Consider the following 16222-nt stretch of genomic DNA (forward strand, 5'->3'; position numbering starts at 1 on the left):
ACCGTACGGTCAATGGCGTACGCGCAAAAAAATCCAAAGTCCAAAAAAGCGTATTTTGGTCACTTTTTGTACCTTTAAAAAATGAATAAAAAGTGATCAAAAAGTCCGATCAAAACAAAAATCATAAAATCGATAAAAACTTCAGATCACGGCGCAAAATATGAGTCCTCATACCGCCCTGTACGTGGAAAAATAAAAAAGTTATAGGGGTCAGAAGATGACATTTTTAAACGTATACATTTTCCTGCATGTAGTTATGATTTTTTCCAGAAGTGCAACAAAATCAAACCTATATAAGTAGGGTATCATTTTTACCGTATGGACCTACAGAATAATTATAAGGTGTAATTTTTACCGAAATATGCACTGCGTAGAAACGGAAGCCCCCAAAAGTTACAAAATGGCTTTTTTTCGATTTTGTCGCACAATGATTATTTTTTCCGTTTTGCCGTGCATTTTTGGGTAAAATGACTAATGTCACTGCAAAGTAGAATTGGCGACGCCAAAAAAAGCCATAAAATTGATTTTTAGGTGGAAAATTGAAAGGGTTATGATTTTTAAAAGGTAAGGAGGAAAAACGAAAGTGCAAAAACGGAAAAACCCTGAGTCCTTAAGGGGATAACATGATTGATAAAAGTACAAATGACCCAAATAGAAAACATTTACTGCATTACAATACAGTTTCACCATGTACAGTGGACATTATACTTCAGTAATTCTCCAAGCTTGGTTCCTCCTAAACACTCTTCAAATTTTGCATCTACTTCTTGGCTTTGAGCTTCTGAGAAGTAGTTTTTCCAGTCTCCAACGTCCCCTAAAAAAAATTAAACAGATGAACATTGAAATATACTGGGCTATACTGACGGGGGTCCCTGTTCCTAGCTGAGCTGACCTTTGCTCAGCTAGGAGCTGCTAATTATCAGCTTCTGAAGTTGAGTTGTTGTTTTCTGTCTGACAACAGTAATCTCTCTGCTGACATCTCTGCTTGTCTCAGGAACTGCACAGAGTAGAAGAGGTTTGTTATGGGGGTTTGCTTCTACTCTGGACAGTTCCCGAGACAGGTGTCATCAGAGAGCACTTAGACAGAAAAGAACAACTCAACTTCAGCAGCTCATAAGTACTGAAAGGATTAAGATTTTTTAATAGAAGTAATTTACAAATTTGTTTAACTTTCTGGAGCCAGTTGATATATAAATTTTTCCTGGATAACCCCTTTAATGAGGCCCATTCTACCTCAGTTTAACCTCCACGTTGTTGTGGAAAGCCCATATTGTACCTCCATATGTTCATTTTTATTTAGAAGATTTAAAAAAAAATATATGATGCTCTTAAATCATGTGCATGAGGCCTAGATCTTACACTGATCATGGTGTACTATTGTATGTACTATTATGTAACAATAACAAAGCATATCTTTTATGTTACCTATTTGATATATCAGAACATTAATATTACCAAACTATGTCTCTTTGGTGTTTGACAATGTAACAATGATTGCTAAATGCAATTCAAGTCTTGTTATGGGATACAAATAGTGGTTGTAATTCTTACCTTTTCTAAAAACAACCTGTCCTAAAGAACCATGAGTTTTCTCGGAATTCTCTTTCATAGACTTAAATGTTCCTTTTTCAGCGATTTGCTTCACTTGCTCTTCAGTAATAGAAATTCCAAAGAATTTACAGATCTTCTCAACTGATCCTTTCAAGTCCTATGAAGAGATCTGAGTCACCACTAGAAATAAACCAGTGTTTTTCTGTTCTTCATTAATTTTGGGAGACAACTCCTCAGCTGTGAACCTAGTAAATCTATTCATCCATTGTCAATATGTGCAAAGATGAAGAATCATTCTGAATAAATTAAAGGGAATCTGTCCACTAAATTTGTGGCTAGAAGCTGCAGATACCATTGGCTATCTGTTAGGGTATTAAAGTAAACTTGTCCTGGAGGTAATTATGGTTGGAAAACTAAAATTGCCTTTTAATTTTTCAGTCCAGTGTCAGCCTCCTTTTCCAGCCCTCCTTTTTTGATTGACATATTGGGCCCTATATATCAGTCAAGCAGCAGCTGGGATGTGAGGGAATGTGAGGAAGCATGCCAGGCTGTGGCACTTGAGCAGCTTGGCTGAGCCTCCTTGACTCTTGGCTGAGAAATAAAAAAGGCAATTTTATAAGTTTGCCAACAAACATTGTGTCCAGGAAAGGTACAGTTTGATTATATTCTCTAAAAACTTATATTCTCTAAATCTTATGGTGACTTCTTAGCACTTATACCTGATAGTGTATATCTACACTAAATGTTTCCATATCCCCCAAAGTGGCCCAGGATTTGTTAAACTCGAAAAAAAAATTGTTTTGATTGTCTTAATCGCCTGGAATTAATATGCAGCATGGCATTCTGAGGTTTAATAGATTCAGTCCTAGGAGACCTCTGAGTACCATAGCGGACTTTTCCTGGCAATTGGAAAACTTGTAATTATTTTAAAGGGGTTCTCTGGTGCTTACACATCTTATCCCCTATTCAAAGGATAGGGGATAAGATGCCTGATCGCGGGGGTGCCGCCGCTGGGGACGCCCGTGATCATGCACGCAGCACCCCGTTTGTAATCAGTCCCCGGAGAGTGTTCACTCCGGGTCTGATTACGGGCGACCACTGGGCCGGCGGCGTGTGACGTCACGCCTCTGCCCCCGTGTGATGTCACGCTCTGCCCCTCAATGCAAGTCTATGGGAGGGGACGTGATAGCTATCACGTCCCCTCCCGTAGGCTTGCATTGAGGGGCAGAGCGTGACCTCACACGGGGGCGGTCCGATGGTCGCCTGTAAGCAGACCCGACGCTTCGGGGACTGATTACAAACGGGGTGCCGTGTGCATGATTACGGGCGTCCCCAGCGGCAGGACTAAAGGATAGGGGATAAGATATGTAAGCACTGGAGAACCCCTTTTAAGTTTTCAGGGGAGGTGCATGGCCACTATCTGAGACACATTAATCTTTTTTGTGGCCTTAATGCTGGTCTCATGACCCAGCTTCAGTACTAAAACATATGGATGCAGCTGAGCTGGGATGTAACAGATGAATTGGACATATAAATCTGAGCCTTGAGACCAAATTGTGTAGTCCCATCCATGACCTTGAGGCACATTTACAAGATACCTATGACTACAGTGGAGCTGTGTTTTTAAATACTTTTTGTTCCTCACTTTATACTAAATTGTTCACATTAAAAGTTACGTTTTTATTATTTGTGTGACACATGCAACATAGAGGTCTCTTTTAACATTTCAGGGTTATTCTGTTGTACACGGGATGTAACAGATGGCACTATAGGAATAGCAGCACTGCATGGTAAATATTCAGTGTGCATGGATGCTTACATGTAAAATACAGCTGGCATCATGTTACAATGCTGATAATTTTGATCCCCTTATTAGGTCCCTTTGGTAAGTCCAGGGCCAGTTTTAGGCTTAGTGTGGCCCTAGGCAAAATCAAAAGAGGGTCCCCAAAAGTCATAATAGTGCACTAACCAGATTTGCACATTTTTGGTCACTTCAAATACCATAAAAAATATCTAAAAAGCAATAGAAAAAATAGAAAAAAAAAAAATTATACCAGAGTTGCTGTTTTTCATTCTCCTCTAAAAAAAATGTATACATTTGACTAAAGTCAGCCGAGCTTGTTATCTTCGGGAGCTCCAGCTGACTGTCTAGGTTGTATGGCAGCCTCCTGGCTCTTAATCAACAGATGATGTCTGAAGAAATGGTTGGGCTTGTTGGATTTTTAAAACCCGACCCTATTGTTCTGGGATGGATATGCTGGCACCAGAGCTGTCTGACTGTGGCTTATAAGTAAAGATTTTCCCATCATACTATACTAATTTGTTGCTGATAAAATAAAGTAAAATGGTACCTAATATGTATTGTGTTATAAAGTGCAGTAAACAGCAAGATTGAGATATTTATGGGGTGTCCGGTGACCTTGCAGCCATAATAACAGACAAGTGAAGTCAGGAGGTTGCCCTTGCCTATAGCTGATCCTTAATGCCAAGAGATAAACGGTTGTGGTCATTGACAACCATTGTGATAATGACAATGCCAAGACTATCCAAGCAATGAGTGGCAGCATGAGAAGCAATAAAGTACAGTCTGTAAACAGTGGCAAGGTAACATAATCCCAGTCAATAACAGGAGCACTATATACAAATTAGCAAGTGAAAGGATATAAAATGCCCAGAATCAAGGACAGATAGGAACAATGACTCAAGTAGGTATTACCAAGCAAGGAGGAATGGGTAAGTAATTTGTATGTTGTTATAAATCTATAGAGACAAATTCATGATTATTAATTGTTCAGCAGAGTAAAAGTTTACTTACTTCTTTCATATCTTCAAATGTCTTCAACAAAACTGTGTCTTTATCAATATGTTTGTTCCAGACAACTGCATGATCAAAGTATGATCCCCAGATAACTAAAATGATAAAACCAAGTATAAGGTCCCTTAATAGAAATATGTAGACTTGTGAGCCAACAAATCATGGAAACTTGGTAAAAGTTAATGCCTTCTTCTTTGCATAGTTTAGTCTAGGGAGAGTGAAGGGATTTTACAGGGAAAGATAGCTTAGCTTTTTTGTCAGTTAAGGCCTGGATTGGCAAGAAGGGAAAAATTTTTTCTAGTGCTGTCTTGTTAGTTGACTCCTTTTGTATATTAACCATTTGAATGATCATACTATGATCTTTAATTCCTGTCATCTAAGTGAGTTAGTAAAGAAAAGTAGGTAGACGATCCAGCAATTCCGTATAAAATAGTAGACTTTATTCCAAACGATAAAACATGTAAAACAACACTTCACCTAGTCGGCAACACACCCACAATGGACGCATTTCGAAAGCATGCACGTTCTTGATCTCCACAACTTCACAGTGCACAGGTGTTGCAATGATCAAGAACGCACATGCGTTCGAAACGAGTCCATTGTGGGGGATTTGCAAACTAGGTGAAGTGGTGGTCTATATGTTTTATCGTTTGGAATAAAGTCTACAATTTTGTACAGAATTGCTGGATCGTCTACCTACTTTTCTTTACTCATTCGTATGAAGCGTGGCCAAGCTTGGATCCATGCAAGACCAAAGGGAGGTGAGCTGAAAATAATTTGCATTATCTAAGTGAGTTACCATTTTATTCTCATAGCTTTTAATAATGATACTTGATGCTTTTGATAAATTTGTGTGTGACTACTTGCTGGTCACCACATCCTGCCCTTGAATTAAGAAACTCTGGATTTGGGTCAATTCTCTTATCTATTTAGCTATTGGCTACAATCTACAGAAGGACTCATGGGAGACTCATGCTCAGGGCTGTATTAACCCAATGAGCTTAAGGGGCTGCAGACCTCGAACCTTTTCTTTTCGAAGGGCCTTCCAACGTCAGATGGATTCATTTTTTTTAAACATCTGCCAGCCTGTGTTGCTGGTCCTCTTGGAACATCTGCTACCAGTAGCCAATGCTCATAGATAGGCAGAGGGCACATGATTGTACTGTACAATCATGGGCCCTTTGCCACTTTAAGAGCAACGTCTGCTAGAAGACTCAGTAACATACTTATGGAGGGGCAGCCGGGGTACCAGCCTCCGTGACTCAGCTCCCCGCTCTTCCTTTTAGCCCTCCTGCCCCCGCTGGCAGTGACACACAGCAATATCTGATCCTCCTCCTCAGACTTTTGTGCTTCTTGAGGACTGCAGCCCCTGGAGGACACCATGCTGACCCCTGGAGATCCCCAGCCTGGACGGGCACAGCATGTCTGGCCTCAACAGCCCTGAGCATGGCACCATCTTTGGGATGGTCCACCGAGGTGTGTGTGTCACCAAAGCGCAGTGTATGGTGGTCGGGATACAGAGTGTAAGGCACAGACTATACTGCTTGAAGGAAAACTGACAGATGTATCAATCCCCCAAACCTGAATATACAGGTGGTTAGGTCCCTTTCACACTACATAATTACTCCGTTTTCGAAGTTCCGTCAGAAAATCTGCAGTAAAAAGGCAGTTACAAAATCCTATACAGCGGTTAGAAAATCCCATGATAGTCTATGGGATTTTTCTAACAGCCGTTTTAACCCTTTATAGCCAGTTATTAATAACGGTCGTTATTTTGTGACAGAAGATAGTAATGGGAGAAATAGTTCATGAACTATTACTCCCGTTACAATCTTCCGTCACAAAATAACGGCTGTTATTAATAACGGGTTAAAACGGCTATTAGAAAAATCCCATAGACTATAATGGGATTTTCGAACGGCCGAATAGGATTTTGTAACTGCCGTTTTACTGCCGATTTTCTGACAGAACTTCAAAAACGGAGTAATTATGTAGTGTGAAATGGGCTTTAGTGAGGGGGATCCTGAGTAAATCAATGTATTCCTTACCCTTATATGTTGTTTTCCAGAGATTTAGTACAATATTGCAATATGCAAATGAACTGTTAAACTGCACTGAAAGTAAGTTTGAAGACTAAAGATATACAGAGAATTGACAAGCGCACTCACCCAGTCAGCAGCTTCAATCACATTAGCTTTATTGTCAGCTGCTGATGGGGTGAGTGCGCTTGTCAATTCTCTGTATATCTTTATATGCTGAAGCATCTGCTGTTCATACAAGCTAGCACCACCACCTATTTCACAGGACGGACGCACTGCTAACAAGTGTCCCACAGGATTATACACACAGACATTACACCACCAGCTGTGCCAGGAGAAGGAGAATAATATTGATGAGTGTGGCAGCACGAACAGGACCCAAGGGAACAACATCAGAGATAATGTAGTAGTCAACAATTAAGTAACAAAACAAGGGTCAATAATAAAATATGTAGTGCAGAACAGTTTATAGTGTAATATCTGTTTTAGCTTAAAAATGACACAGCAGTCTAAATAATTATTCAATAAACTGACTTCTAATACAGTACCTTTTCCAGCCATGAAGTCTGGGAAAAAATCATCCCAGCTGTTGTAGGTGGGGAGCACTGGGTTGTTCTTGTAGAAGTTAAAAAGTGACACGGCCGTATCTTTTGGATTCCGAAAGGACACCAGCATCTGTAATGCAAAGCAGTAAGGAAAACATGAATAAATGTAATACGATTTTTGTTTTTGGACATAAGACATAGGAATGCAGGCAGCAGATAGTTCACTGGGTCGTCAAAGTAAAGGTGAATTCACACATGGCTGATGCTGATACTGCAGATTTCACACGTAAAGTCTGCGGTACGTTATGGAACAGCACGTGGATGAGATCTTCCAAGTGATATGCTGCACAATCGTTCCATACAGAACCTGACCTGGGACGTTCATTTAAAAATTTGTGACAATTTCTGCTGCAGATTTTCATAGATTTCATCACTTGTAAGGGAGTGAAATCCATGCTTAAAGGGGTTCTCCACTGCCTTAACCTACTTTTGGCAGTTAGTTAGTTCTGTGGCTATATGTTATTATGGCTTCTTTTCATGTTGCTAACGGTTCTGTATGTGGTGTTTTACTTACCTTTTTTCCAGACCCGGAAGCTGGTTTCTTCATTTGCTTCCTGCCTAGCCTCGACCACTTTTTTTCTTTTCTTCCGCCGCCATCTTCCCACCGGGACGTCACCGTGGAGGGTGGTGTGTTGGAGGCCGGCCTGCCCCTCACTCCGTACGTGCCCGCGCGACGGAATCCTCTGTCGTCATCAGCGCGCACCCTCCTTACTTTCTGCTTCTTCTAAGCTGAATGCGGATTGGGCTGCTTTCGGCGAACTGGATGTCGTGATGGGCGCATGCGCAGTTGGTCCTCGCTCCGGAGGATCATCTGCGCATGTGCCATAGTGATGTCAGCATCGGGCCTGACGCGCTGGAGGATTGTTAACCCTAACCTGGCCAGAGGTGAGTCCCCGGAGTGCTGGACAGCTCCTGAAGGTTTGCTATGGCAGTGTTTCCCAACCAGGTTGCCTCCAGCGGTTGCGAAACTACAACTCCCAGCAAGCCCAGACATTTTTTTTTTTACATTTACTAAAAGGGGTATTCCAGGAAATAAATATATATATATATATAAATATATATATATATATATATATATATATATATATATATATATATATATATAATATATATAGACAAAGAATAAGTCAGCCAGCACTTTAGTTGATACCAAACTATTATATGGACCTGGCCTACAGGTGCACGCTACTAGGCTAAATATACAGCAACAGAAGAATGCAGCAGCACACTGCCAGCACAAGGATATAGGTGAAACATGAATATGCAGTTAAAACATGGAGAGCTATACAGCTATGGTGTAATAGATGCAAATGTGAAACTATGAAATAGCTTGGACCGTCCCACCGCGATAAGGTGGCCTCATGGGACGGACCCTACACTGTGAATATGCGTCTGTGTGAACAGTTCAGTAAGCATGGCAGGATCTGGAACATCCAAGACACCTTATATACACACCTGATAGAGGTGGGTGGGGTGCAAGGCCAACATGGAGGTAGCCACTCCCCCATGTGTGCAATACAGACAAAGAATAAGTCAGCCAGCACTGCATATTCATGTTTCACCTATATCCTTGTGCTGGCAGTGTGCTGCTGCATTCTTCTGTTGCTGTATATCTAGCCTAGTAGCGTGCACCTATAGGCCAGGTCCATATAATAGTTTGGTATTAACTAAAGTGCTGGCTGAGTTATTCTTTGTCTGTATTGCACATACGGGGGAGTGGCTACCTCCATGTTGGCCTTGCACCCCACCCACCTCTATCAGGTGTGTATATAAGGTGTCTTGGATGTTCCAGATCCTGCCATGCTTACTGAACTGTTCACACAGAGACATATTCACAGTGTAGGGTCCGTCCCATGAGGCCACCTTATCGCGGTGGGACGGTCCAAGCTATTTGACCGCCGGCGGGGACAAATTTGCGAGCTAAGTGCCTCACTATTTCATAGTTTCACATTTGCATCTATTACACCATAGCTGTATAGCTCTCCATGTTTTAACTGCGTATTCATGTTTCATCTATATCTTTGTGCTGGCAGTGTGCTGCTGCATTCTTCTGTTGAGATATATATATATATATATATATATATATATATATATATATATATATATATATATATATTCAACTGGCTCCAGAAAGTTAAACAGATTTGTAAATTACTTCTATTAAAAAATCTTAATCCTTTCAGTACTTATGAGCTTCTGAAGTTAAGGTTGTTCTTTTCTGTCTAAGATTTTTTTATAGAAGTAATTAACCCTTCCAGTACTTAGCAGCTGTGGTATGCTCCACAGGAGGTTCTTTTCTTTTTAACCCCTTAAGGACCAAGCGTTTTTCAGTTTTTGCATTCTTGTTTTTTCCTCCTTACCTTTTAAAAATCATAACCCTTTAAATTTTCCACCTAAAATCCATATTATGGCTTATTTTTTGCACCACCAATTCTACTTTGCAGTGAAATTAGTCATTTTACCCCAAAAATCCACAGCGAAACGGAAAAAAAAATTATTGTGTGACGAAATTGAAGAAAAAACGCCATTTTGTAATTTTTGGGGGCTTCAGTTTCTACGCAGTAAATTTTTTGGTAAAAATGACACCTTGTCATTATTGTGTAGGTCCATACTGTAAAATGATAACCTACTTATATAGGTTTGATTATGTCGTACTTCTGGATAAAATCATGAACTCCTAACTACATGCCGGAAAATTTATACGTTTAAAAATGTCATCTTCTGACCCCTATAATTTTTTTTATTTTTCTGCATATGGGGATGTATGAGGGCTGATTTTTTGCACCATGATCTGAAGTTTTGAAATTTTTGTTTTGATCATTTTTTTTTCTCGCTTTTTATTTTTTTTGTGGTATAAAAAGTGACCAGAAATACGCTATTTAGGATTTTTTTTGTGTACGCCATTGACCGTGTGGTTTAATTAATGATATATTTTTATAGTTTGGACATTTATGCACGTGGCGATACCACATATGTTTATATTTATTTTTATTTACATTTTTTTTTTTTATGGGAAAAGGGGGGTGATTCTGACTTATTAGGGAAGGGGTTAAATCACATTTATTAACACTTTTCTTCACTTTTTTTTTTTTGCAATGTTATAGCCCCCATTGGGGAGTATAACATTGCATACACTGATCTCTTACACTATTCACTGCCATGCATTAGCATGGCATGATCAGTGTTATCGGTGCTTGACTGCTCCTGCCTGGATCTCGGGCACGGAGCAGTAATTTGGCGGTCAGACACGCAGGAGGCAGGTTGTGATCTTCCTGGTGTCCTGCAAGCTATTCGGGATGCTGTGATTTCACTGTAGCAGTCCCGAACAGCCCGACTGAGCTGTCTGGATGCTTTCAGTTCCACTTCAGACGTGGCGGTCAACTTTAATCTCCACGTCTGAAGGGTTAATACCTGGCATCATAGTGATCAGTGATGTCCGGTATTAGCCGCAGGTCTGCCTGACCCTGCCTTATATTGCGGGAGCTGGCGCAGGACGTAATTATATGTCCTGCATCGTTAAGGAGTTAAATGTATTTTCTGTCTGCTCACAGTACTCTCTGCTGACACCTCTGTCTGTCTCAGGAACTGTCAAGAGCAGAGCAAATCCTCATAGCAAACCTATCCTGCTCTTGACAGTTCTTGAGACAGACAGGGGTGTCAACAGAGAGCACTGTGGTCAGACAAAAATGTATTTAAAAAGAAAAGAACTACCTCTGTAGTATACAGCAGCTGATAAGTAATGGAAGGATTAAGATTTTTAAATAGAAATAACTTACAAATCTGTAGAACTTTCTGGCACCAGTTGATCTAAAAAAATTGTTTTTCACTGGAGTACCCCTTGTGCAGCAAGTGATTGCTGTGTATATTAGTACTCCTGGCCTCAGAAATTCTGTTGTATTTAACTTTTTGTTGAGGTTTTGCAGAAGTTACTGAACCAAACAGTTGAAAAGTTTATTCCTCTTCAGTCTGTACAAGGATATAGAAATTGTCCAAAAAGTCAAACAGCAGTTGAAGGGGTACTCCAGTGGAATCAACTGGTGTCATAAAGTTAAACAGATTTGTAAATTACTTCACCCTTCCAGTACTTATCATCTGCTGTATACTACAGAGGAAGTTCTTTACTTTATGAATTTCCTTTCTGTCTGACCACAGTGCTCTCTGCTGACACCTCTGTCCATTTTAGGAACTGTCCAGAATAGGAGCAAATCCCCATAGCAAACCTATCCTGCTCCAGACAGTTCCTAAAATGTAGCAAGAAATTCAGAAAAATTATGGAGCACTCATCCCGATCATTAAACTTCAACAGATGCGTTTATTTCATGCTTGACATCACACGATACAGTACGGAGCAGGACATACAGGTGCGGACACGAGGCAGAGGCTCCTGTACGCACCAGTATGTCCTGCTCCGTACTGTATTGTGTCATGTCAAGCATGAAATAAACGCATCTGTTGAAGTTTAATGACCGGGGTGAGTGCTCCATAATTTTTCTGAATTTCTTGCCGGAAATGTATTGCTACGTAAACTGTGCCTGCACTTTGTAACAATATAGAGTTCCTAAAATGTACAGAGGTGTCAGCAGAGAGCACTGTGGTCAGGCAGAAAGGAACTTCAAAAAGAAAAAAACTTCCTGTGGAGCATACAGCAGCTGATAAGTACTGGAAGGATTGAGATTTTTAACCTCTTAAGGGCACAGGGCGTACCTTTACGCCCTGCGCCTGGTATTTAAAACTGGGTCACGGCGTGACCCGCATCATACCGGGTCGGTCCGGACGGCTTATGATAGCCGGGACCCTGGGCTGATCGTTGTGCCGTGCGCTATTAACCCTTTAAACGCGGCGATCAAATTTGATCGCCGCATCTAAAACGAAAATAAAAGCTTCCCGACAGCTCAGTCGGGCTGATTGGGACTATCGCAATGAAATCAAGATGTCCTGATCAGCTAGGACGTGAGCTGAGGTACCCTAACCTGTCTCTGTCGCGTCCGATCCGCGTTTGATTGCTCCAAGCCTGAGCTACAGGCTTGAGCAATCAACCCCCTATAGCACCGATCCATGCAAAGCTCAGCGTGTGCAGTGTTATAGCCCCCTATGGGAGCTATAACACTGTGAAAAAACAAGGTTAATAAAGGTCATTTAACCCCTTCCCTAGTAAAAGTTTCAATCACCCCCTTTTTCCCATAAAAAAAACTGTGTAAATAAAAATAAACATATGTGGTATGCCATTCCAAAGTTCAAAATAGCGTATTTTGGTCACTTTTTATATCATGAAAAAAATGAATAAAAAGCGATCAAAAAGTCCAATCAATACAAAAATACCGATAAAAACTTCAGAACACGGCGCAAAAAATGAGTCCTCATACTGACCCGTATGCGGAAAAATTAAACGTTATAGGGGTCAGAAGGTGAGAATTTTTAACATATACATTTTCCTGCATGTAGTTATGATTTTTTTCAGAAGTACGACAAAATCAAACCTATATAAGTAGGGTATTATTTTAACCGTATGGACCTACAGAATAAAGATAAGGTGTCATTTTTACCAAAAAATGCAGGAAAGCCCCCAAAATTTACAAAATTACATTTTTTCTTCAATTTTGTCGCACAATGAATTTCTTTTCCGTTTTGCCGTGGATTTTTTGGTAAAATGATTAATGTCACTGCAAAGTAGAATTGGTGGTGCAAAAAATAAGCCATCATATGGAATTTTATGTGCAAAATTGAAAGCGTTATGATTTTTAGAAGGTGATGAGGAAAAAATGTAAATGCAAAAATGGAAAAATGCTGAGTCCTTATGTGGTGTCCCAGTACAGGTACATTGTGTCAAGGTATTGTAGGCCCTGTCAGATTTAGACCTCCAGTGTCCTGGGGGCTCCCCTGCAGGGACTCAACCATTTCTAATGTGTATTTGCACTGTTATAACTTAATAATCTGTTATTAGGTATCTGTAGCTTTAAGCATGTTACCTAGCAACCTCATGCTCAGTCAGGGTATGTGAGAGTGGAGGACTGAGGGCTAGACTAAACTTTTGTGTAAGGTATTATGTTATTACTTGTATGTAACTTTATTTCTTAATCCTAAAGGGGATACAGACAACTCTATGATCCACAGCTGCCTGGCCAATGGGCTTTAGTTTAGCCTTCCCTCATAAGGGGTGGCATTTCCTGTGTAGTTCAGTTTAGGAGCGGAGTTCTGGAGAGTTCAGGGGTCTGCACAGTTCAGAGGTGGAGCTCAGAAGGGTTCAAAGTTCAAGTGTGGAGAGAAGCTGAGTGAAGTGGAGTGCAGGAGTTCAGGAGAGAAGTTGAGTTCAGAGTGAAGAATCATCAACTCATTTCAGTCAGAGTACAGAGTGGAGAAATATCAAGCCTTTACTTCAGCCTTGATTGGAGAATTCCTAAAGGACAATTCATTATCTTCCGGCAAAAAGCCACAAATCTACCGACACTTGAGTAAGTGACTTTAATATCAAGCCTAATATAGCACAGAGCTAAAACTGCGGGCCTCACCCGTGGCCACCACACTTAAGGGGTTAAATAGAAATAATTTACAAATCTGTTTAACTTTCTGGCACCAGTTGATTTAAAAAAATAAAAATTCCAGAGAGTGCCTTTTTTACCACTTTTAATGTTAACAGTTCAAAAATACCATTCAACCCAAATTATTTTAAGCACAGAAACTATTGTAAAAAAACTGGATAAAAAACACCATGCTTAGAGCAGGCTGTGTTTTTTAAAAACTGCTGCAAACCCAAACAATGAACAAGTGAAGTAGAATATTTGAATTCAAGCTAACATATGGATGCACTGGATGCTGATTTTTCAGCAAAAAAACAATGCAAGTTTTTTTTTTATAGGAGCCATCATGTTTGACACCTGCCTCAAGGTGTTTTTATTTATTTATTTTTAAATTAATTCCTTGGTCTTCCATATTTTTTTTATAATTGGTTTTAGACCGGGTTCACACTTGGGAAACTATTTGCATCACTTACATATGCCTTATGCATACATCATATTGCAACTTTGCACAAGCCTAGCCAACAAATTACTAAACACACATACCTTAACCTTCTTATCAAAAAATGGTTGAGGTATGTTGCCATAATGCATGTGCGTTCCTAACACTCTTGGTGAAGGTTCGGCTTTTAGTCTCTGAAAAAGAAATCATTTTAATGTTTAATGTACAGTATAAAAATGGACAGTGGTACATTTAAAACATAACTGGCAAATTAAAGGGGTAGCCTATAATTACATTATTTTTAGAAACTAGCCAGAGAAGGGATTAAAAAGTACCCACTCTTACCTTCCTAGCTCCCGCTTCAGTGCTGGCAAAACAAAATTCCACTCCCTGCTGTCTGGCTCTTCCAGTTTGGGGGACGTGATGTCATATGTCTGCTCAGCCAATCAGCGGTAGGACATAGCTGAGGTCGCTAATTGACCGGGCATGTGATTTCACATCACCAGTGCAGAAGCTGAAATACGTACCCCAGCACTATAAGGTTAATAACTAAATATATTTATTAGGAAAGCTAAAATTTCACATAATGGAAGATAAGTGTTAGGCTAAATTAGCAGTATTTGTGGGAGGGGCCACTCATTTACACCGCACTCACAGGCAGCAGTTGACGTCATCCTCAATTATGTCTAATGTGTCACTGGTTTGTTAGGCTTTCACACCTGTTGTGGGAAGGGCCTCTGTTCCCACTTAAAGGGGTACTCCCACCCTAGACATCTTATCCCCTATCCAAAGGATAGGGGATAAGATGTCTGATCGCGGGGGTCCCGCCGCTGGGGACCCCCGCATTATTGCATGCGGCACCCACCTGGTTTTTCACCGGAACCGCTGGAGGGTCTGAGTCGCGACTCCGGGAACGGAAGTCTGTGACGTCAGGACTCCGCCCTTGTGTGACGTCACGCCCGTCCCCTCAGACAGAGTGTTGGACATGCCCTGTCTCTGAGAGTATGTCATCCCCCTTTCAGAGCTTGGATAAGTTATCATTTCATTATACTGTGTATGCGGAAAAAAACTCATATTTTACTACAATTACATCATTACCTTGCTATCACCTTTCCATTTATACATCACTACACCAGGCATATGTTACTTTACCAACTTTACAATTCTGTTGGATACACTTTGCATATAGCACCATGCCTAGTACATGTCATCGTGCTGTTACATGCGTCACCAGGATATTACATGCGCTATCATGCTGTTACATGCGTCACTATGCTAATACATGTGTCATTGTGCATTATATGCAATGCTATGCTATTACATGTGACACTGTGCATTACATGCATCACTATGTTATTACATGCGTCACTATGTTATTACATGTGTCACTATGCTACTACATACTTCACTGTGCATTATATGCTTCACTATGGTATTACATGTGTCACTGTGCATTATATGCGTCAATATGGTATTACATGTGTCACTGTGCATTATATGCGTCACTATTGTATTACATGTGTCACTGTGCATTATATGCATCACTATGGTATTACATGTGTCACTATTCTGTTACATGCATCACTATGGTATTACATGTGTCACTGTGCATTATATGCGTCACTATGGTATTACATGTGTCACTGTGCATTATATGCGTCACTATGGTATTACATGTGTCACTGTGCATTATATGCGTCACTATGGTATTACATGTGTCACTGTGCATTATATGCATCACTATGGTATTACATGTGTCACTATTCTGTTACATGCATCACTATGCTATTAAATGCGTCACTGTGGTACATCATGTGTCAATGTGCATTACATGCGTCACGGTGCTATTACATGTGTCAAGGTGCTATATCGTGTCACGGTGCTATATTATGTGTCATTATGCTATTATAGGCGCCACCATGCCAACTCATGCGTTGCCATGTCGTTCATGCATTACTATGCCATTTCAAGGTTTCCCTGCCTTGTTTTCATGACTTTGACTGGTATGCATCACTATACCATTTTTAAGTTGCCATGCTACATATACATTCTATAAAATATTAAATACCACAGTTCTAGTTTATTGCAAAAATATCTCCCTTGTGTCATATTAATTACAAAAAGATTTGTGTTACGTTATAGTTATACATTATCATGCATGCATGGTTTGCATTCTTCACCTTGTTTTTCTTGCATTTTTCATGTAGTGCCATATTTTTATATGGTACGTTTTCATACATTGCCATGCCCTTCATATG

General features: G+C 40.3%; 1 protein-coding gene across 2 annotated transcripts in view; it reads right to left on the reverse strand.

Annotated features, from left to right (window-relative positions):
* Positions 1-635: 635 nt before the first annotated feature.
* Positions 636-16222, reverse strand: part of LOC130360799 (sulfotransferase 6B1-like) — a 50122-nt gene continuing 34535 nt past the window's right edge. Inside the window, exons 3-7 of one of the 2 annotated variants that reach the window (XM_056563363.1) lie at positions 14069-14158; positions 6954-7080; positions 4367-4461; positions 1552-1708; positions 636-814 (exon numbers count right to left, since the gene is read on the reverse strand). In XM_056563363.1, the coding sequence (XP_056419338.1) occupies positions 684-814; positions 1552-1708; positions 4367-4461; positions 6954-7080; positions 14069-14158 (600 nt within the window). In that variant the 3' untranslated portion in view covers positions 636-683. The remainder of the gene's footprint in view (positions 815-1551; positions 1709-4366; positions 4462-6953; positions 7081-14068; positions 14159-16222) is intronic. The other variant, XM_056563364.1, reaches the window with a different exon arrangement.

This window comes from Hyla sarda, chromosome 3 (assembly GCF_029499605.1).
Source record: "Hyla sarda isolate aHylSar1 chromosome 3, aHylSar1.hap1, whole genome shotgun sequence".
Classification (NCBI taxonomy): Eukaryota; Metazoa; Chordata; class Amphibia; order Anura; family Hylidae; genus Hyla; species Hyla sarda.